At 40.9% G+C, this 23,254-nt stretch overlaps 1 protein-coding gene across 4 annotated transcripts in view; it reads left to right on the top strand.

Moving 5' to 3' along the window:
* The window catches only part of peak1 (pseudopodium-enriched atypical kinase 1), a 100,912-nt gene extending 80,974 nt beyond the window's left edge, over positions 1 to 19,938 (top strand). For all 4 annotated transcript variants that reach the window (XM_051381451.1, XM_051381450.1, XM_051381449.1 and 1 more), the window contains 3 exons: positions 4,762 to 5,009; positions 11,035 to 11,855; positions 15,556 to 19,938. In XM_051381451.1, coding sequence (XP_051237411.1) covers positions 4,762 to 5,009; positions 11,035 to 11,855; positions 15,556 to 16,944 — 2,458 coding nt within the window. In that variant the 3' untranslated portion in view covers positions 16,945 to 19,938. The remainder of the gene's footprint in view (positions 1 to 4,761; positions 5,010 to 11,034; positions 11,856 to 15,555) is intronic.
* The last annotated feature ends 3,316 nt before the right edge of the window (positions 19,939 to 23,254 follow it).

Genomic DNA, 23,254 nt, shown 5'->3' with positions numbered 1-23,254 from the left:
TTATAAGTTGTTTTTTTGTCTTTGTCCTAGAAACTGATAATAAATATTAAAATAACTTGCTGGCTAATACCAAGTTTAGTCTCCAGAGCTGACCTCAGTAATTAAGATGTTGCAGCATTCCTCAAGTTTCTCTGTATATATTGAGCAATGAATCCCAGGGAACATAATTCTTAACATTATAATATTGAACAGCATTCATTAACTTACATTTGATACCAAAAATAAAGGTTTTATCATAGTTTTAACAATGTTTCCAGAAGCATTAAGCAAGCAGTTATTACAGTTATTGCAATATTGTTTGAGACACATTCACATACTGTGTAGCAAGCATATAGGCCTATGTGGAATCATACTTTAAGCAGACCTGATTTGATACGTCACAAACACTTTTAAGCATCTCACCTTTGGTCAAGTGTGTGTGTCTTTTGTGACCCTGCTGTTTACAACATTTGCTGTGAACTTGTCAATTAGTAACTTATTTATTCTCTTGGTATGTTGGCAGTAGATTACCATGTTACTCCACTGTCTGTTGATGTATTGGTACACAGTTTTGAGTTGACACAAAGACAGAAAATAGCTAAACCTCTCCCCTGGCGCCTAAGCTTCCATTGGCGGTGTGAAAGAAGAAGTGACAAGTCAAAGTCTGCAGAAAGAATGTGTTCGTGGAATGTGAATAAATGCCTCACAGTGCTTAAGTAACAGATGTTAAAGGGATAGGAAGCATCCTTATATAATTAGTCTTATTGTTTTCAACTGCAAGGTCCATCCAGTTTTAAAGTTTAATGCACTTTTTGTTTCTTATTCTTGTTTTTCTTTTTTTTAAGCCAGTGCTTCTGAAAGGTACTGAAGCTGAAGAAAAATTAGATTCTGTACAACCATAGCAATTTCTCAAATTTGCTATTAATTATTTAACACTACCTTGCTGTTAAAAATGTGTCTGCATAACACATTTTTAGTCCCACTTGCTTGTATTAAACACTATTGCTGACGAATGGTAATGTCTATCCATATAAAACAGAGAACAGCTTTGGTGCAGATGTATTTTGGCATACATGAAAGAATCTGTTATGTTACATAGGTTGTCTCAAAAACCTGGACTGTCCCCAGTAAACAGTTGGTCAGTGAATATATGACATGAACTGGTCACACAGGTAATTCTAGAGAACGTTTGTACTGATTGGCAGATGAGGGGTTAATCCTGCAGGGTTTTTCTTTTTTTTTAACTGGAAGTGTTTTATTGGCTAACAGTGGGCGTGCTCTTCAGTGCTGGCAAACACATATTACCTTAGACAGGTAAGAACATTGAAAGAGGAAGAAACAGAGGAAGACAAGGAAAGAACACATGCAGGAAAATACTCTCTGATTTTTCACCAGACCAGCTTGCAATTCCTGCTCTTCCTAGAATGTGAATTCAGCTTTGCCTTGTATTTAAGGTTTCCTTATGGGAAGCTGTGTGAGCAAGTACAGTGGGTAAGAACTGAAATCCTTTTCTTTCATTCACTTCTGTAAATACCTGTGACCATCCGGACCATTTGAAGTCATATTGACTTAATAGGGAGGAGAGCTTTTTGAGATTATGTGATCTGTGTTTTAGAACAGAGATTGTACATTGCTTGCAGCAGAGGTCTGAGAAACAGTAAAATGCACTAGGGCAGCTTTATGCTATCTGAACAAGTCAGGTCCTGACATTGAATCATGTAGCAGCCTTAAAGGTATTTATTGTGTCACAGGCCTCCAGGTGTGTATCAACACTGGATGTTTTGTCCATACAGGATTATGTGCTGGAAATACTTTGTTTTTCAGTATGATTATTGTTAGTTGTAGCCTTTGTAAGATACAGTACAGTTTGTCCAGTTAGTTGAAACCAGAACCATGACATCTATTAATGTAGTCAGAACAAGGAAGAATAAAAGAGGAAACTGAGTTAACATGTACAAGTCAGGCCACCAGAAAATGATTTATGCTAAACTCTCTACAATTGATTGCAGCACACTGCACTAGAGTAGGAAAGAGAAGTCTTTATGCCTCCATCTTATCACAGTTTACTTTACTTACTTTTTTTGTAGTTGGCACTGTGATGGGCCTTTTTATATCAACTGTCTACTGCTGGCAAGTGCTAAAGTAATGCACTGTGGCAACTCAGAGGCTATTGATCAGCTCTCTTTAAAAGAGACACAGAGGGCTTATGGTCTACAAAGACAGATCATAAACATGTCAGATCTAATGCTTTCCTCAGACACAGCGCCCCAGGGTAGAGACTGACACTCGAGCAGCTGGGTGTTTTCTTCAAGTTCTCATTTTTCTATCACGTCATGGTGAGAATACTGCAATAATACTTTTGTTGCTTTTAAAAAACATCACTGCTTTCACATGAACTCCTTGTCTCCAAAGTGCCAGCGTAATAGCAATTGTACTGAATGTTTTATTCCAACTCTGTCAGCATCAGTTTCAGCTTGAAAATGTTGGTTTAGAAAATTATAGTCACCCTTCAAGTGAAACCTGAAAAATGTCTTGGCAGTAATTTATTTATGTCGCCATTAACCTTTTTGTACTGTTAATGATGCATACCTTTTAGAGGAACAAATGATGGGATTGTTTTTCCCACTGTATACTGTTTTTTAATCATCTTAGCATTTTATTTCTGTTAATTTTAAACTAAATTCAATGTGTCTTACTGCATTGCATATCTTCAACATGACACACAAGTGCCTAAAATTATTATTCAGACAAATGTCTCTTTATATAACTATAATAAAGGCACACCAGAAGGCTTTAGCGCTTGATTTTACACTCTTAAAGACTGGCTGTGAATAACTGGCCAGCTTGTTAGTGATAGAAGAATTTTAGCTCATTTTGCCTGTACAGTAGATGCTATAAAAAATGTTCTACAGGCCACAAACATTCAACTGGACAACACCCTCTCCCAGCTGTCATCTATGGTACTGTGCTTTTTCTTGACCTGGGACTTTTTCCTATGATCACATTCATCATCTTTCGTCATAATAGCATCATGTGTAATTACCATTGTAGGGCCAGGAAATGACACATCTGATAATACAAACATTACTCCCAACTTGCCGCACCCACAACAACACCTGTCGGCTATAAAAACCAGTCTGAACTTTTTGTGACCTTTTTTGTTTTACATATTTATTATTCAGCCAGACGGGAAAGATAATGGATAAAGAAGATTCAAACTCAAAATGGCAGTGCCAGAATAGTGAAACAGATGGCAGGGCCACTTGCTTAAGAGCTAGGTAGCAGGTATTTTCTGTCTTACAATGGGGGTTAAAATATACAGTAGTTTAGCATGTCACCCAACCTGGGTGGTCACCACCCAGGTGGCCTGAGGCTGTAGTGTCTCACACAGGTCACACTGAAACCGTGGCTCAACTGTTATCAGATCAGAAGGCAGTGACTGGGTCCTTTTAGTATCTTATTTACTGTGATCAGAAGGCCAGACTGATCCCAGATGGCTCTAGATGAAACACCAGCTGTTTATGGGTTGTTGTTTTTTTCAGCATAGAGAAGCAAGACACAGTTATGCAGGTGACTGTGAAAAAATATCAGGTTGTGACTTGATGTTGTAGTTAACTTTAATTAAAAGGGAAGGCTTTGTTGAAGAAAATGCTCCTTTTTAGCTTCACATGATATTGTGCAGCTACAGCTCTCCAGTGATAACACACCGAGTAACTGTAAGATATGACCCAGATTTCCACTGTCAGTGTAATATGAAGAATATGGCATCCTGTTGTAATAGGGGAACATTATGTATTCATCTGCTGTAACTCATCCTGAACAGCAGCATTACAACACAGACATAAAACACAACAAATCATACGGAGGACAGGCATCGTGGTTCATAATGCTCTCACACCATAATGCTCACATACATTTCTTGAGGTGACAGTTTGCATCAATGTCGCTGCACTATAAATATGTGAGTCAGCAGACAAGGAGATCACGATTATGTTTTTGATTTGTTTTTTATTCTTTAGTCTATCTTGTTAGACGTCATGGTTCATTATTCTTCAGGACAACCAGAATGCCTTAATACACTCCTGGAGCTTTGTGATGTATCTGATTGAAGGGGGAAAAAGACTGCTAATAATCATATTCAAGTCACTCACCTTATCATCACATCTTTTGATCAATCTGTCGTGGCGGAGTTAGATGAAATTCATCTCACCTCTTCGAAACACCGTAAGTCAAAGCCACTTGTTACAGAAGGATCTTCAAAACATATTATCACACACCACTCTGGCCTGCTTTGCCTTTTTCCTCAGGCGATAGTTGCATATGAAACACATCACGGCTTTAACCCCACTTACTACTGTGCTGGCTCCAATTCACCACTTACTGGGAAGAAGAAAGAAGTGAGCTGCTAAGGAGATACAGACAGTGATATGAGAGATTGGAAAAAACTGACCAAATTGTTTGTGTGCATTTTGTTGCCATCATGTGATGTTAGATACAGTTATCTATTATAAACAAAATAAATCCCTTATTAATAGCAGCTCATTTATCATCTATAATACTGTCTCCACAAAAAAACTCACTATTATCATCCCGTTCAGTTCTGACTTGTTTTGCTGATACTATCATGCAGAATTAAACCTGGTCATCCACAGAACAATCAAAGCAGTGGCAAAATCTTATCATAGATTACAAACAAAGGAAAGAAAACTAATTTAACTGCTAATGGAGCAAGTATTCCACATATTCATAACTAAACAAGGCATGCCTCTCTGTCATCTGCAGCCAGGTGCCAGTCAGTGCCAGCAATGTCAGGGATCGGGAGCTGCCCGGTGCCGCCTCCCTGCCTGCCAAAGTAAATCTGGGGCTGGTGCTTGGGGAGGCCGAGCAGGGCCATGCCAACCAGGTTGCTCCACCAGCCTCAGCCAGCGAGGGCAGTGCCAGCCTCGGAGAGCCGGAGGAGGACGGGAATCACTCCCATCACTCCCACTCTACCGCCTCCAGCCAATGCAGTGCCACCTACAGCAACCTAGGTAAGAATGACTGTGAAATGAAATGATTTCTTGAGTTCTTAAACTTATGTGTGTGTATGTTTGCTGTAGATGACTGACAAAGCTGAAAACATGTACTTAAAACAGTACTTAACTGTGCTGTGTAGATGAGTGGGGGTTCCACACAAGTCTGCAAGCTTTTATTGTCCAAATGAGCATGTTCTTTCTGCGTAGGAGTGTTTTTATAATCGTCTCACCACAAAATGACAGTACACTATAACCACACTTCTTTATGCATTAACTGATTCCGAAATGTGTTTGTTTCTTCTGCAAAAAAGACACTGTTTGCTTGCAGCTCAGAATATGCCTCTCATAAGAAAAAGGTGAAGAGAAACATGTAAGCTGCTGATTGTCCACCACAGTCCCTCAGAGCAATTTAAAAAAGCTATACACAATGAAACACATCATGTGTCTCTATATGGATGTTCTGTTTAGCATTGTTGAAAAAGTAACAGGAGTCACCGGATGACTATTTCCAGAATATGTCAGTCTTCAGTGCATGCACTTCGCTTCACTCCTAAAGAGCTGATTTTGCTTTTCTTCAGCATCAGCACACCTCCACATGTGACAAGTCATAATTTATGCCCTGCTAAAACCGCTGGAGCTCAAAACCTCAACACATCCTGTCACCCACAGCCTGCAACCTGGAAGTCAGAATAACTTGAAATATGTTATTTCAGCTAGAGGTGGAAATCTTTGCCCTGAGGTTAGTTCTCTGGGCCCCATTCTCATCCGGTCCATTTGCTTTAGGACATTTATTGGACATGCAGAAATGTACAGCGAGTGGATCACTCACATAAATCATAAATCCTTTTGTTTTCGAATCTTTGCACTAATTTCCATCTCATTCAATTCAATTCAATTCAATTCAATTTTATTTGTATAGCGCCAATTCATAACAGAAGTTATCTCAGGACACTTTTCAAATAGAGCAGGTCTAGACCGAACTCTTTAAAACATTAATTACAGAGACCCAACAGTACCACCATGAGCAAGCACTTGGCGACAAGGGCAAGGCCAAACTGCCTGTTAAAAGGCAGAAACCTAGGACAGATCCTCCGGCTCTAGGTGGGTGGTCGTCTGTCTCGACCAGTTGGGGTGAGAGACAGAGAGAGAGAGAGCAAGAGACAGACAGACAGACAGGTGCACAGCAACAACAGTATTGGCAATGGCCCTGTGTGATTTGATATCATTGATGAGTTTAGAGTGGGGCTACATTAATAACCACATTACAGTTACCTACATTACATATTGCACAACTGACCGCAGCACTGCTATTAATGTCATAAAAGCTTTTATACTTGTATTATTTTTGAGACTAATTATTATACTGTCTTTGTTTCCTGAATTCCTAATCATATTGTCTGACACTGCATAGTTTAAGTTTGAAGAAGGCATGGAAGTCTCTGACACCTCCACATGAATGAGGTGACTCCTCCACTTGTAGGGTAGTAGTAGTACACAAAGTTAATATTTTCTAGCAAATATAAACTGCTTCCAGTAGGAATAAAAAGACAAGTTGTGTAACCTGAGCTTTCAAGTGTAAATGGACACAGTGAGTGTAGTCAGAAGAGCAGACACACAAAGAAGCCAATTAAGGAAGTAGAAACATTTGTATTTCTGTTTTTGCTACCTTATTCTTAATGTCTGTGACATAATTTGAAGTTAAACAGTGGTGTATAAATAACCGCGAAAAACTATTTTTTTCTTTAAGATTGCATTTTTTGGTGGTAAAAGCAAGATAACAGATAATCATCAACAGGCACAAGCACATCTATAAATCTTGCAGGTGCATCTACCATCCCAAAAACACAGAATTCACCCAGGACTCCTGTCTCATTCTCACTTCGTCTGTTATTCTACATGGACATGCTTCAAACAACATTTCCGTTTGATCGTTGTTTCAAGTGGTTAAAATTTGGAGCAAGACAGCAGTGCGCAGATTGTTATTTTTTTTTTCTTTTTGAGAGCAAGAAATAAAAATGGCAATAGGGAAAAATTTGTATTCATGGTTAATGTTTAATTCCTTCAGATTTTTGTCTCCGCAGAGAAAATATCTATATTAAATGACAAATAGACCCACATACCCTCTCTCTGCTTTTTAATACTACTGCAGACTGCAACGTTACATTCCTCTTAACACCACGATGACAAAGCTCATCTATCACAGTCCCCATTTTAGAGCCTGTTTGAGACTAGCTGACAGTGGACAGTTCATCATTAGACATTAAACAGTTTGATGGTGGTGGAACGATGAGCACGTCAAGACCAGACTTTTACAGTACCGGGGAGGAGGAAGAGAGAGATTGGCACAGCTGTCAAACATACTGTAGCTGGGCACTTAAAACATGAAGCTCTCTGTGTGTGGGAAAGGATCTCGCTGTGATCAAGTGGTGTGTGAAACAAAAAGAAATAGAAACACAAAGTGGTGTGTTGGGGAAAGTGTGGGGTTTATTTTAGAATAGATGCACTGCTGAGGTGCTTCACTGTTTCTCTTTTAAAGGTGTGTGGGTTTTACTTTCTTGTTGAAGGATTCATCAGAGACAAAGTGTTAATTTGTGTTTGTGTGTCATTGTTGCACTAATTAGAAGTGTATGTGTAAGGGTACCCTTTTTTACAAGGGTATGTGTGGTGGGCGGCTGTGTCTCAGGAGGTAGAGCGGGTCATCCACTAATCAGAAGGTTGGCGGTTTGTTCCGTGGCTCCTCCCTCTGCATGCCAAATGCTGTTAATCGGTGGATGAATGTGTTAATTTCTGCTTGTGATGGCCTTTGCTATTACTGTGTGAATGTGGCATGTAGTGTAAAAGTGCTTTTAGTGATCAGAACACTAGAAAGGAGCTATACAAGTACAGTCCATTAACCATTCACCATTTAAATTGCGTATCGTGTCTGTCTGTGTGTGTGTGTGTGTGTGTGTGTGTGTGTGTCTGTGTGTGTGTGTGTGTGTGTGTGTGTGTGTGTGTGTGTGTGTGTGTGTGTGTGTGTGTGTGTGTGTGTGTGTGTGTGTGTGTGTGTGTACTTGTGAAGCTCAGAATGCACACTGTGGATGGATAGATTGTGAGTTTGTTAAAAGCTCCCTAGATGAGACATGATGAGCTGCCTGCAGCCGGATTTTACTCTTCTGCATGCTGCTAATGAGAGACAAAGGCAGGAGTGTGTGTTTGTGTGTTTGTCTGCCTTCAGGCATTGTGCAGTACAGTATTTCATTTTTCATTTTTGTTTGGGAGGGTGTGTGTGGCCTTCAAGATTACTAACATAGCCACTGAGTGTGAAGTTTCCACTTCTTTCTCTTCTCTTTTGCTCGTCAGAATAGCAGAAATAGAACTGAACTGCCTCCACTCACTCTGCTGTCCACTTTTGGCTCGAGCAATTCTTTCTGTTCACACATTTTAGCGGAGAATCACATTCACTTAACAAGCACAAGTGTGTCTCTCTGACTGGCTATATATACAGTATATACACACACTTGTGTTTTAATCAGAGCATCAGGCAGTAGGAGGCAGAGCACTCGCTGTCTCACTCAGTGAGAAATCTCCAGTATTGGTGGGAGCGTTGAGCCTGCCTGTTGGCACCAGCGGCTCCGCACAGACTCTCAGGGATGGAAGCAGAGGAAAGCATTTCACTCTTTCTCCCTGCACAGCTGCTGCACTACATTTACGTAAAAACTTTGAGGCATTAGTGGAACTGAGGTAGGCTTGTTTTTCTTGTTTTTCCTTTAACTCCCAGTATTCATCTCTTTCATAACCTGTTTATCCTCCTGTGTCTCCTGCTCACCCTTCGCTTTCTTGTATTTCTCTTTCTCTGTCATTCCCTTCACTTTTTCCACCTCTAGCCACCCACTCCACTGCTCTCTCTTCATTCCTCCCCGCTGTTCCTCTTTATTCTACCCACCTCCTCATCACCTCCTCTTGTTACAGTGTCAAGAGTTTTATTGCAGCACGATGACTGTAATCTGTAATCACTCTGCTACGGCAACAAGTTCCTTCATCCTCTTACTGTACAAATAAATGTTGGAGAATACTGGTCTCTAAAACTGTGAATGGAATGCCTTAATATCCCATTTTCACTAGGGTTTTGTATAGTTTATGGAGGAAGTCAGTTTTCTTTAAGTGTGTGATTAGATGACTAAACAATACATTATTATCTACCATTTGTGAGTTTGAATTTACATTCTAATTAGACTTAAATAGAAAGGAAACTATTAATCCAGCTATGCTAAAGAATGTGTGTTAGAAGCCATCTTTACTGCAACTTCTCGTGTGTGATGATAATGATAATATGACAATTCACACTTATTGATACCCAGGAAATAGAAATGCAAAATAGGGAAATAGTTGTTTTAGACACATTAGGTTCTGTGTTCTAGAGAAGAAGAAATTTTTTCAAGATAGGAACTCTTCACTGTTTCACCAGGTCAAAAGACCTGTACTTTAACAGCATTGTGTTTTAAATAGTAAAATCATTTTAATTAATAAATTATCCTGAAAAGTTGTAAATAAAAAAAAAAGGGGAAGATGAATCAATATTGTAAATTATAATTAGCTGCAACCCTAATTTTGTTATGTTGTTTGTTGTAAAGTGATATGTTCATATAAGCCATATGGTTATTTGAATCCCTCCCCCTAATGTGGTTTCATCGTCATATTTATTTCTGTGAATTACAGTTATAAAAAAGTGTTCTTAATTTTGAAATGACTGAGTCAGTCTTATGTAATTAAGTTAAGTCACAGCTACATTGCTGCAATAGAAGATCCCTACGACTGGACGAGGGAGACGGTTGTTTTCTTGGGTGCATTACTGCAGATTGGTGAACACGTTCCAGGGAGGATTACCAAGACTCATTTACTTTATCCTGACTGCTCTTTCCTAAGACTTCTTCTGCTTTCCTAAGATGATGGCAGCGTGACGCCACGTGAGGAGTTACTCATACCGTTTAACGAAAATTTGTAATCAGTACCATTTGTACTGTGCAAAGATAAACCGTTTGTTCAAGCAGATTCCTTTACTGTAGGGACAGGAAAAGTCATTTGGCAAGAGATGTGACTTTGAAAGACATCATCTTATAACACTCCGCAGCCTCTCGTCTTGATCTTCCAGGAAATTGGGGTGTTCCCTGGTGAGCTGAAAGCTGCGCAGTCGGGTTGTCTCTGACCTTGTACATCCACTCAGTTAAAACTACCAGGCTGTTTCATTCCCATCATAAAACCGGCACGACTGCTTTGTTCGTTTCATCTTATCATACACGTGTGTGTGACCCATCTGTCTCTGTGGTCCTCAACTCCAGAGAACACAGAGGGAGTCCAATCAACCCCGTAACCCACCAATTCCCTCCCATCACCATCCCAGAAAAAGAAGGTCACTTCAAGCCACTGATAAATGTGCTCTCCATGCCGCCTCTTTAAGCCTCACTGCAGAACAGAATTGCAAATTGAGTCGGGCAGCTGGATGGTTAGAGGGACGACTTGTGCCCAGCTGTCCTGCTCTCTGGCTTGAATTTTCCTCAGGCCACCAGTTCCCTCACGTGCCACAGCACACAACCTCGTGTCAGCCTGGTCTTAACGAGAGGCAGCTAGCCAGCGGGTGGCTGGGAATACCATGTGGGTGAAAAAAAGAAGCTCTGGGGAGGAGGGTGGTGAAAGTGTACAGAATGATTTGTTGCTCAGGTGTAATTTTTATCCTTTTTCAGCTGTTGATTTCAGCTGACATATTTTTTTTGTTTTATCTTTTATAAAAACCCTTTGATCAGAGCATTAGAACCAGTTTTAGCAGCTGAAATCACAAAATGTTTACAGTGAATGGTTTTCTGCCCACAGGAAAATAGATAAAAGATGAAAGAATAAAACCAACCAAAACATGTCATCTGAATGGCAACAAGTGGCTAATCCTTAGAAAGATGAATTCACCAGCTTTAGATATTTTGTGTGTTATGTTGTAGTCGGTCAAGATGAATTCTTAATTAATTCTTTTTCATGCAATAAACATGCTGTTATCTTTCTTCCCCTCCAGGTCAATCCAGAGCCAACATGATCCCACTAAAACAGCCACGGAACATCAAAGCATCCAACGATACCTTGGCTTCCATCGACCTGGACAGCCTTGCCGACCATCCAGTTTCTAGGGCCACACCACCACCGCTACCTAAGAAGGCTGTACCCCGTTCGAGTACTGAACCCAGCCTGGGAGGCAAAGAGCCAGCCCAGGGAGCCCTGAGACCACGGGCTGAAGCTAAACCTGGTGGCACCAACCTGAGTGTAGCCAACCCTATCTATGACTTAGACTCCACCTGGGAGACAGCTAGCCAGAGCTCCTCTCTCAGCTCAGAACCTCATCGTACCCATGACCACGAGAGCGGTGACTCCCTGGAGAGGCCATCAGCTGCCACAGCTGCCGCCAAGTGCCGCTCAACTAACAGCGTGTCCTCCCTGGTTCCTCAACCTGCATCTGCTGGCCCTAGCACCACCGCTGGCAGAGAAAGGAGGGTTTACCCCAGTACAGAGTCTTTGGCTGGAAGGGGTCGGACAACAGGTCGAGGTGCTGCTGGTGGAGGAGCAGGCTGCAAACCCCAGAGACCTGCTCTTTACAGGGGGTTAGACAGCTGGGATGAGGTGGTGGGAAGGATCCGGGGGCTCCACACAGACACACTGCGGAAGCTGGCAGCAAAATGCGAGGACCGTTTCATGGCTGGTCAGAAGGATCACTTGAGATTTGGCACTGACAGCTGGTCCCACTTCAGGCTGACTACTGGGAAACCGTGCTGTGAGGCGGGGGATGCTGTGTACTACACTGCCTCCTACGCCAAGGACCCACTGGTCAACTATGCTATCAAGGTGAGATGTCTGGTTGTGTTTATAGATCTTTTTTCTTTTCTTTTTTTTTTTTTTTGCCGAAAGGAGAATATTAAAACATGCTTCTTTAGGTTTCAAAATTTTGCTTGGACAAAGCAAGACATTTAAAGATGCCACCTAAACCATTTATTAAGGAAATAAATAGGAAATTAATCAGTAATGATTTGTGACTAATAAATATTTGCTTGTTGCATTCCTAGTCTGCAAACTTCATATGAAACCAGTCTGTTGTATGAGAGACACTAATTGGGTTCGCATATCTTAATTCATTGCAGTTTGTATTAGGTAATACTATACACTGATCAGCCATAACATTATGAGCACTGACAGGTGAAGTGAATAACACTGATTATATGGTTATCATGGCACCTGTCAGTGGGTGGGATATATTAGGCAGCAAGTGGACATTTTGTCCTCAAAGTTGATGTGTTAGAAGCAGGAAAAATGGGCAGCGTGAGGATTTGAGGGACTTTGACAAGGACCACATTGTGATGGCTAGTCGACTGGGTCAGAGCATCTCCAAAACTGCAGCTCTTGTGGGGTGTTCCCGGTCTGCAGTGGTCAGTACCTATCAAAAGTGGTCCAAGGAAGGAAAAGAACCAGAGACAGGGCCATGGGTGGCCAAGGCTCATTGAGTGGGGAGCGAAGGCTAGAAAGGTGTCAGAACACACAGTGCATCACAGTTTGTTGGTATGGGGCTGTATAACATTATGACCACCAGGGTGCCCAGATGGTCAAAATGTTACGGCTGAATATATGCCATATATTGCACTGAATTTAGGGCGTTGCACATGTAATATTTGAAATTCTCAAACTGTGTATGACACTGAAACATGCTAACATAAGCTAGTTTGTCCGATTTTCCAGTCAAAGTATTTAATGTTTTAATTTTATACTGAAGATTTATACAGTATGCTTTTACTAAAACACCTTTTTTTCATTAGTGTGTGGGTTTCAGATGAATGTGGCAGTAGATTTATTAACTCCTCCCACTCCTTTAGCCGAGGTGGAGGAAGGTGTTTGTGCTGAAATATTGGCACTTAAACTTTGAGCCTTTAGGGCACAACCTTGTGCAATACAACCTGTGTGTGCATGCATTAGGGGTTTTGTTTATGTATAATTGTGTGAGGGAAGTCTGCTTGTGAGAGAGAGAGAGAGAGAGAGAGACACAGAGAGAGAGAGAGAGAGAGAGAGAAGAGAGAGAGAGAGAGAGAGAGAGAGAGAGAGAGGTCATGGGCAGAGCTTGCCGGAAGAGTCTGAAGCTAAATACAAAGCAGATATGGATGAAGGTTGCATTATTCACAGGATATGAAACTCTCTGCTCTCTACAGCACTTCAAAGCTTTGCCTTCATATTAGCAGCAGGCTCAAGAGAAAGTTGTTTTTTTATGAGGCTCATCCATAAATAAGGCAACCAGGAGCAGACGAAGCAGCAGAACACAAACAGGCCCAATTAAACTTTCCTCAACTCTCCATTTTAATGTGGCCCAGTTGCGCTCCTGCCTTCCTTAACCCCGTAAGTGTAGTTGATCCTCCTGCAAATGAGATTTTACACGGTGTGATATTTTTAATGTGATGCTAATTATTCATAATCCACCTTGAGCGTGTGTGTGTGTGTGTGAATTCTTCACTCTCAGAGGAATTCAGCGAAAAAGTCAGTGCACTTTGAAGCTTAAGGTATCTCTGAAATGTCAGCATTAAGGAAACAAGAGGAAAGAATATTGTAAATTAAATTGATTGCCTGTTAACCTAGATCTTGTGTTAAAATTAGTAATGCTGCTGACTAAATATGACATCTAAACAGTGAAAACTCGGCAAATAATTTCCTCGAAGAAAGATCAGTAGGCAGCTGTAGTCTCACAGACAACCAAACCAGTGTATCCAGTGAACATGCACATTCCTAAAGAGTAACACAGTGTGTTTGAAAGGAATACACGGCCGCACATCACAATCTCATAAACTCAACATAAATTATACCAAACGTGGTGTTTGTGGTAGGGTTAAAGTCTCCCTGCATAGAAGTAATAAAGGGAACTGATTAAGGTAGTAGCAGTAATAAAAGAAGACACAGTTTTATTGTAGACTTGTTTGTGTTCCTCAAAGAGGTAAAAAAGAATGGACTGATGAAGAGTAGGGTGATAATTCAGTGTCATCATAAATGGACTTTTAGTTTAATCCTATCTGAACATAATACAATCATATTATGTGTTAGTTTTCCAAAAATCAGTTGTCTTAATTAAGAGTTCCAAGCAAATAGTAATTTAAAAACAAACAAATTTCTTTTTTTTTACATTGATGAAACGTAATTCAGGGGTACAAAGATTGTAAGTTAGTTCAGACTCAGGACTAAAATGTAATATTGCTGTCACAAAGAAAACGTCTTATGTATACCATGATAGAGATCTGATGTGATATCGCCCACCTCTATGGAAATAGTGCCATCCTTAACAATAAATTACGTCAGAAATGATTTATTGCTTCTTAATATTAGAACTGCTGTGGCAAGAAATTAATTTTATTAGTTCACACGGATTCTTTCTTTGAATCTAAAAATCATCAATTCAGTCAGATTTGAGTGATTTTGCTAATGTTGGTGGTGTCAGCAAATATTACAGTAAAACAGACTCTCTGTAAGACGAAAAAAAGTTAAACTGTAGTTTCAACCCAAAATATCTCTAATATTCTTTCCCTTTGTGGGTATTTTAGTGAATGTTGTGACATCTGCAGAGACCAATCATATCTTTGACTTGGCTTCTCTTCTCTGTGCTGTGATCAAAGTGTAGAAAGACAGAGAGCTGCAGAGGCTGTCACTGTGGTTTAGGAGACAGAGACACTCTCACTGCTGTCTGTGACAGCCTTTTTCTCTGCTCCATATATCATTAACGCCATGAGCTGCAGTGTTCTAGAGAAACAGAGTGGGAAAGAGAGTTTTGAAACTGAAAACATCTTTGATCCTTAAGTCGTCACTGTGCATTATCTTCTAAAATGGTGTATTTTGTTCCTTATGTTGCAGAAGGTTGCTGTTTAGTAAAAGTCTCCTGTAGTAGTCGAGGCAATTTCTGTTGCTGGTCTGAGTTTATTTTATTTCATTCAAATAATAGCAGGCTCTTAATATTAAACAATAATTAATTGGAATTACAGAAGTCTTCGTAGAGAAACATTGAAATAAACAACCTTACAAACAATCAGCTTTCATCCTTTTAAAGTTCATGACATTTTCAACCACGTCAAAGAATAAAACTGTTTCCATTTTTCTTTTGGGTTTTTCTTTGGCAACCAAAACACTTTGCATGGTTCCCAGCACCCGTAGTTTCATTTGCATTACATTGGTGCTCTACGGTGCCAGTATGTTAAATTTGAAGTACTTGTCTTACGGTTGAATAGCGTCAGAGACCACCCTCCCACCTTTCAGATGTCGGGATGGGGGGGGGGGGGTTGGATTAGCCAGTTGTACAGAGGTGATAACTTGTCTCGCCAGCTCTCTTTTTTCATTTACAACTATTTCTGTCACTTTTCATGTGCAACACTATGAATGCCTTCCAAGAAAGGACTGTTTTGAAAATGTGCACCTTTCTATACTGGTTACTGGCATGTCAAATAGCTACATCGTGAGAGGTTTTTCAGCTCAAAAGCAAACCTTACATTGATGTTAACATTCTCTCTCTTATATTTACTCTCTCCAGATATGTCGGAGCAAAGTGAAGGAGACCCAGCAGCAGTTTTTCCACAGCCTTGCAGTGAGACAGAGCCTGGCGGTGAACTTCAACATCCAGCAAGACTGTGGACACTTCCTGGCTGATGTCCCAACCCGCCTGCTGCCCTGGGAAGAGGAAGATGAGGAGGAGGAGGGGGAGGAGGAGGAGGAAGAGGAGGAACATGTAAACAGGCAGAAGGAGAAAGAGAAAGAGATTAAGACTGAAACCAAGACGACGGACTCCAAAGCTCCGAATGGTAAATTAGATGAAACCCCGACAGCAGGTCACATGAACACCGCTGGCCGCTTGAAGAGCCGAGTGGTGGTCATCACGCGCGAGGTGCCCTTCCAGACGGTGGCTGATTTTGTCCGAGAAGGCGTGGCACGACACACTCAGAACCCGGAGCTGTATGAGCGCCAGGTGTGTCTTCTGCTGCTGCAGCTGTGCTCCGGCCTGGAGCACATGAAACCTTATCATGTCACTCACTGTGACCTGCGACTGGAAAACCTGCTGCTGGTCCACTGCCAACCCGGCAACCCCTGGAACCTGGACATTCTTGAACCCAATAACAACAGCAACAGCAGCAGCGGTTCTGGTGCAACCTCTGCCAGTGCCGCTGCTGCCGCCGCCAATGCCACCTGCCCCGCCCGCCTCATCATCAGTAACTTCTCCCAAGCAAAACAGAAGAGCACTCTCATGACCGCCGACCCTGGTACGCTGCGCGACCAGTCACGCCTGGCACCCGAAATTGTCACAGCGACTCAGTACCGCAAGTGTGACGAGTTCCAGACTGGGATTCTAATCTATGAGATGCTGCACCGGCCCAACCCCTTCGAGGAGACGCCGGAGCTGAAGGAGCGTGAGTACACCTGGGCGGACCTGCCCCCGCTGCCTGTTAGATCGCTCTATTCGCAGGGTTTGCAGCAGCTGGCCAGGTTACTGCTCACCGTCAACCCCTCAGAAAGGATCCGCATGTCCGAGGCCCGGGCCTGCCTGCAGTGCCTGCTCTGGGGCCCTCGTGAGGACTTGTTCCAGGCACTGGGCTGCAGCAGCACAGGCCCCATGTCAGGGGCCACTTCCAGCCAGCGCGAGGCCACCCTGCAGAACTGGCTGGACCTGAAGCGGACACTGATGATGATCAAGTTCGCGGAGCGTTCGCTGGACACGGCTTGCAGCGTGAGCCTGGAGGACTGGCTGTGCTGCCAGTATCTGGCGTTTGCCACCACAGACACCCTGAGCCGGGTGGTGCACATCCTGCAGCAGCCGCAGCCACATCCTCAGTCCCAGAACCAGAGCCAGCCAGCGCACGCAGCACAGAACCAAACTCAAACACATCAAGCACACACCCTCCATCTGACTCAGTCACAGCCACTCTGAGTTCCTCTACCCTACTAGCTGTTACTATGGCAACAGATCCAACTTAGCCTGTGCATTCCCTCTGGCGACGCTAATGTGTGATGTAATAGTCAGCTTTGTTGTTGCAGCAGTCACAGTGCTCACCTAAAACTCAACAGCTGGTTGTGCAATGTCTGTGTTTTCTTCATGGACAGATCAATCCATAGAGTGAGAGGCTCTGTTCCCATCAAAGAGACGTGCAAGTGAATGAAGTGGCTGTCTGACATTGTTCTCAAAACCAGACAAACTGAAACATGGAATGTTGAAGTAATTTTGTCTCTTGGCAATGACTTTGCCAGACATCTTTTCCAAGTCCAGTTTATCTGTTTCTTTAGCTGGTCACGTGTGTGTTACAGCACTCCACCAAATTTACCAAATGCGTGAGGGAATTCTAGTTTTTTTTTATCTGTTCTGCAAGACTACAGAATAGTGATAGCGATACATTAGATACAGTTTGAATGGCAGCTAACACTGTAATGGAATAAGTGGAATAAATTAGAAATTTTTTGTAATATTCTAGAAAGAAAGTTTAATCTACAAGATACACCACAGTTGGATTCTTTGACTTGATTTGTGGAGAGAAAACTTAAGAAAGCATCAGAAATACAGATTTGAACTATTTAACACTTTGTTACATAGTGTTGTATTTTAAGCAACAATTCCTTCTCCAAAAGATGCAGATTGGAAATATGTGGAGATTAAAAAGAGAAATAGAGGGAATGAGAAAAAGAGGCCCCAAACAAATGTATTAACAATTGATGGATTTGTCCTCAAATCTAATCGGCATAAGATTTTATTTTTTTAAATCTAGACAGACGCAAAAATGAAATATATTTTACCACTGAAGCCAAAGATCTGCCACAAATTGTCCATTTAAATACTCTTACTCTTACATAAACCAGAGATGTTTATTATCGTCAGTTTATTACAAAACACAGTCAGACATGAATACAGTAATTTAATGTGTTATTGGTTAGTTTGCACAGCTGAGATTCAAACCAGTGAAATGTCTGGAGTTGAAATGAACAAAAGTTCCACCCTTAAATGTGGTTGTATCATACCACACTTCACACTTCTGCACAGGGCTTTGAGGTAGGTGATGAACACTGAGTTCATTTTGGCTTTGCAGTTCTCCGAGCACAATGAACAGGTTTTAGATGCTTTGAAGTTAAAATGGGACGCAACTGCCCCGACTGGTGTCTTGTACGTGCAATTAGTATCTTTGTTTATTTCCTTTGGAGATAACGGCTTCTGAACATGTTTGTGACATTAGTCTTTCACTAATCTACTCTTCCATTATTTTTGTGGCACATAAAACTGATTGGTTTCAGTTAAATCCTGCAATTTAAGAAACCGAGAACTTCTTACAGTGGAAGGGAGAAAGGGAGGTTTCAGGGACTGCAGAAAGTTCTTCTATGTCTATTGCGTTTTTGTCAAGTTGTTTTCGAACGGTTCTGCATTACGGATGACATTTGCACATTCAGTCTGAACGTCGGTGCCTCTCAATGGAGACTGAGGACAAGGTGATGCAGGAGAGACTGAGGAAAAGTTCCCCGTGAATTTTAGGAACTGGATGTGATTTGCAGCGTGTGGAATGTAAAAGTTGGCCTGGACTGAAACAGACATTTGGACCTGGTCTCATCCGCTTCAGAAACACACTCACCTTCCACTTCATTTCACATATAAACTCTGTGTGTGAACAATCAACCACAGCCTTGAAGAGAAACTCCGCCGCTGAGACTCGCTTCCATTCCTACCGCCTAGTTTCCCGCCCCCTTTGCTGTTATCCGGCCAATAGGATGGCAGATCCTGTATTGACGCTCACTGCTTCTCACTCAACGGATTTATTCTGCTTTAATTAAACGAGCTCCGTGTTATCCATCAGTACCTTCCAGCCTGGAGCCAAGCGGACATAGTACACGTACATGTGTCAGCTTCCACATAAAGACAAGAAGAAACATTTTGAGTTTTTATACACATGGGTTTATTTGTGGTTATGATGATCAAACCACCTTGAAAAGCATCTTTAACTCAGTACTTTTGTGCCGCATGTTCCCGTTGATATGCACCTTGGTGGACGATGTTTTCAAACTGACACTGCAAAAAGGCTTTGCATCTAAAAGTTTACTCTGTTTGCTCTGGTTAAGTTTGTCTTTTCATATCCGAAAAAAAAACTTCAGCGTTCCTTGTTTCCTAGGGGGAAAATGTACTTTTGGGATCAGGATCCTGTGATCGTTCTGCCGCAGATGTACAATACAACGCTTAATGGTCCATGGAGCGAAAATGAGACAAAGCAGGTGTGTGTTTTATTGCTGCATTAAAGGGTTTGTGTACTGAGGAATGTGTGTGGACAGCACTGGTTGCTGTCCTTGTGTCTAGAGATTTAAGCCTTTATATAGTATATATAGTATAAATATATATAACCTTTATCTATTTTAATCCGCACACTATTTTGTCGAGTACGGAGCACCTCTATTTCTGTCTTTAGAGAGTCTAAATATCATTTATTCATTTTTAAAGCTTTACTTGATTTTCTTTAACCTGGCTTGTTTTGGGGGGAAGAAAAAAGTAGTTATCACTGTCCTAAACAAAGGATACATGAAAAAGATATTTTAACCTTCAAGCCACACGATAAGGAGCATTAATATACAGAACAATGTACAGTATTTTTACCCCTCTTGTAAAGTTATCTGCTTAGGACACGAACCACTTTGAAAAGAGGCAGAAGGATGACTTTTGAACGCACCATTATCACCCATCATTCATCAACTGTACGGCCTCCAGCCAATATTGTTCATTTTCTCTCTTTGATCTGTTTTTTCTTGTTGCGTTGTTAATTGCCACTGAACAGAAAAACAGAAGCTCTCTAAAGCTTTCTATTAATATGTGTCCAATATGTCTCCTGGCCTGCCGCCATTTATTGTTGATCAAGTTAACCAACAGTAACAGAACAATAAATATATGTTTTTATATATATACACTTTGTGCTGTTGTATTATTGATGTTGTGGTATACCTGCTTTTACCCTCCAGGAGAGAAAAGCTAGAGTTTATAGTAACTGGACAGATTGTAAAGGTGCTCAGTCAATCAACTAGTGTTACTGTACTTCAGTAGATTCAGATAGAGACTCATTTTATGGCATTCGCTGCTTCTCAAGTATTTTATTATGTTCTTGAGTTAGATTTTTAGGTTGAAGAGTTGTTTGTGCTGTGCAACCCTTTTGTTTTCAGTCCTTTTGGACCTGGACCGATGCTCCAGCGTACAGATTTCAGCAAAATAAGAACTGTCCTCGAGCCTTGGGCTGCTAATGAGCCTTTAAATAATTTACAGTGACCATACTAAAACTGGAAACATATTCATCTTCTCAGGGGTTTGGAACATCAACCAAAGCTCAAGCTCAATTTCAATCGAGTGTTTGAATTAGAAACTTTTTTCCCTTACACTTTAAGAACTTACACATCGTGTTTCTTTCCCGCTGGATCTCAGCAGAGCCCATACTGGATATCTTAGTGATACAGAGATTCTCACACTGCTCTCTGGGTGCACGGAGTTATTGAGTTATTAAATAAATCTCTAATGTTGCAGTCTGATGTTTCTGTCTGCGTGGATCGATGGATGTTTTTCAGAATATTAGATTTAAAGACTCACAGTCTGGTTAAGTTTAATGAGCCAAATTTCTTCCAGCTCACTATTGATCAGTGAAGTTTATTTGGGGATTCTTATTTATTATTTCTAAGTGACATGACAGTGACTATGTTTACATGCACACTCATTTTCCACTAGTATTCCAAATATGACAATATTCCACATTTGGTAAGGGTCATGTAAACACCATAGTCCATTTGGATATTCCTAATTAGGCCTTATTCCGAATGGAGAATTTTCTGATAAAGTTATGTGGAACATCCAGATATTACTCAGGTTTTAAAAACATTTTCTTTAGTCATTACATGTTCGGAATATGCATCTTATTTGGAATTTTTACTCAGTTTGCAACACATTGTCTCTTGCCTGTTTAAGGTCAGCTCTTTGCATTGTAAACGCAGCAATAGTTTGCAAGGCTGGAGTAGAGATGCTTGCACAAAAGAAAAGCCCACGTCTGGTTGAAAGGAGAAACACACTTTTAATCATTACAAAAGACTTGAATATCAACAGGTTTTTGTGCACAAATGTCTAAATGCCAACCTTTTCAAGATGGTTGAACCACAAAAAGAGGGAGGATGTGTAGGGTAACATACAAGGGTAACATGACTGCAGACAAACATCTAATCTGATCAATAAATCATAACTGAGCACTAAGGCTTGCAGTGTGACTGTGGCCTAAATGAACGCTGTGAAGATAAGACAAACATTGATTTGATTGAACCACTTTAATGTTCTCTGCACGTTATTAATATTTCTTCTGTCTAGTTCTTCAGGCTGAGGGGCTAAAAAAGACTTTGTGTACACAGACTCTGTAAAGTAGGTGTGTTATTGCTTGGAAGTATTTCTGTGCTAACATAGAGTACTTAGGTCCACCACCAGATGGAGACATTCAAAAGGCAAAGAAAAGCCGGAATGCACCATTTTCCTGTTAAGCCTCTTATAAACTGGCTACAGGTTTTACTTTGACTTTATGCCACATTCAGTTGAGTTTGGCTGAAAGCTGTGAAAACCCGCTGTATGAATTTTACAGGACAAACATGAAATCCTCGTACAATTTTCTGATGAAACAGCTTGAACCAAAATGATGAGATGATCCTGTCTAGACTGAGATTATACTCTTATCTAACATAATGTGTCTTACTCGGCTGTCTCTCATCTTTGTAATTGAAAATGGGGGAAGAGGAAATCCTTCCCATCCACTCTCCTGTGATTGTGCAGTAACAGCATTATCCATTTGGATGATTAGGATGCTCTATTACTTTATTGCTGTGATAATACCTTCTAGATTCAGTGCATTTGATTGTTCTTCTGTCCAGTGTCACAGCTGCAGCTGACAACACGGCCACCAAATAAAAGCCGGGATCCTACAGATATGATTTAGTTTTCCTGCTGGACACAAGATGTCTCCTACTTCACTGTAAAGTCTATTCTCTGTGTCTGTGCACTGGTGGCTTCAAGTTTCTACATCGCACTGTTGCATACTGGATCCAGCTATTTGGGATGTCACAAATCATGCTGATAGGCCCCACCCCTTAAAATCAGATTCAATAGGTACAGAGAAACTTTCCCCTTTCAGCAGATGGATGTGAAACCATCCTTCTAGTGTCAGACTCTGCACATACATCATTCTGTACAGTGAAGCTGTAGCACCCAACTGTAGGAATAAGAGGAAAAACAACGTTTTGAGTGGAGGAGGCCTTGAAAAATCAGCCATAGCTGCACCTTGTGCTTTTGATGTACAGTACTCTCATCTACTGAAGTGGGGATAAAATCAGGGTTTACTGTTGTGGTGACTATTTCCTGTTAGCAGCACTCCTCGCGTTCATCGGTCTGGATCCAGAGTGATGTTTCAGTAGGTTTTATGACCTGCACTGTGAGTCATTACTTAATCAATAATCAAGTTGCATTCAGGTCAAAGCAGGTCAAACTAGGGCTCAGGGGACCTCGATGGGTCCCTGCATGAGGCTTGACAGGATCCTCAGCAGGCCACTGTGAAAGAAATAACATCTTTTATGTAAGTCAAAGTATCTTCATGATATTGTCCCTGGAAAGGAAAGGAACGTGATCATCAAAATTCAACAATTTCTTTCATTTTTCATTAAAGTTTCTGTCAACAATGTGTCTTCAGGTGATCAGATGAAGGCAGAAAGGTGTGTTGAAGATTCAGGGAATGTTTTTCATAGATGAAAGATGGAATAAATAAAAGCAGTAAAGTGGAGTGGAGTCATCTTTTTTCTTCTACAACTGCTCATCATTCAGCCCACTGACGAAATCTGTTCCTGCATCGTCATCAAACTTTCAACATGCAAACAATATTTTTCCAAGAAGCTTAATAATATATGCATTAAAACATAAGTGTGTCCTCAATTGTCTAGATTGGTTCTGCCTTTCCAATAATTATTATAACCAGTGACTAATAGCTAATAAATCATGTATTAATGCTTTAAAGATCAGTAATAATTTATTGGATTTATTGGCTCTGCCTTTTGTTTATCCTTCTACAATATAACTTGCTCCGACTTTATTATCTATTAAGCAATAATACATAATTTATTAACATGAATAAATAGCTCATAAAGCGTTCCTTATTAAAAAAAAATGGCACCTCAAATGTTTTACTTAATCGCTGTATTGACTTTGCAGCAGA

Source organism: Dicentrarchus labrax, unplaced genomic scaffold, assembly GCF_905237075.1.
Source record: "Dicentrarchus labrax unplaced genomic scaffold, dlabrax2021, whole genome shotgun sequence".
NCBI classification, from domain to species: domain Eukaryota; kingdom Metazoa; phylum Chordata; class Actinopteri; family Moronidae; genus Dicentrarchus; species Dicentrarchus labrax.
Note: the sequence above shows the minus strand (reverse complement) of the source record. Positions and strands in the feature narration are given on the sequence as shown.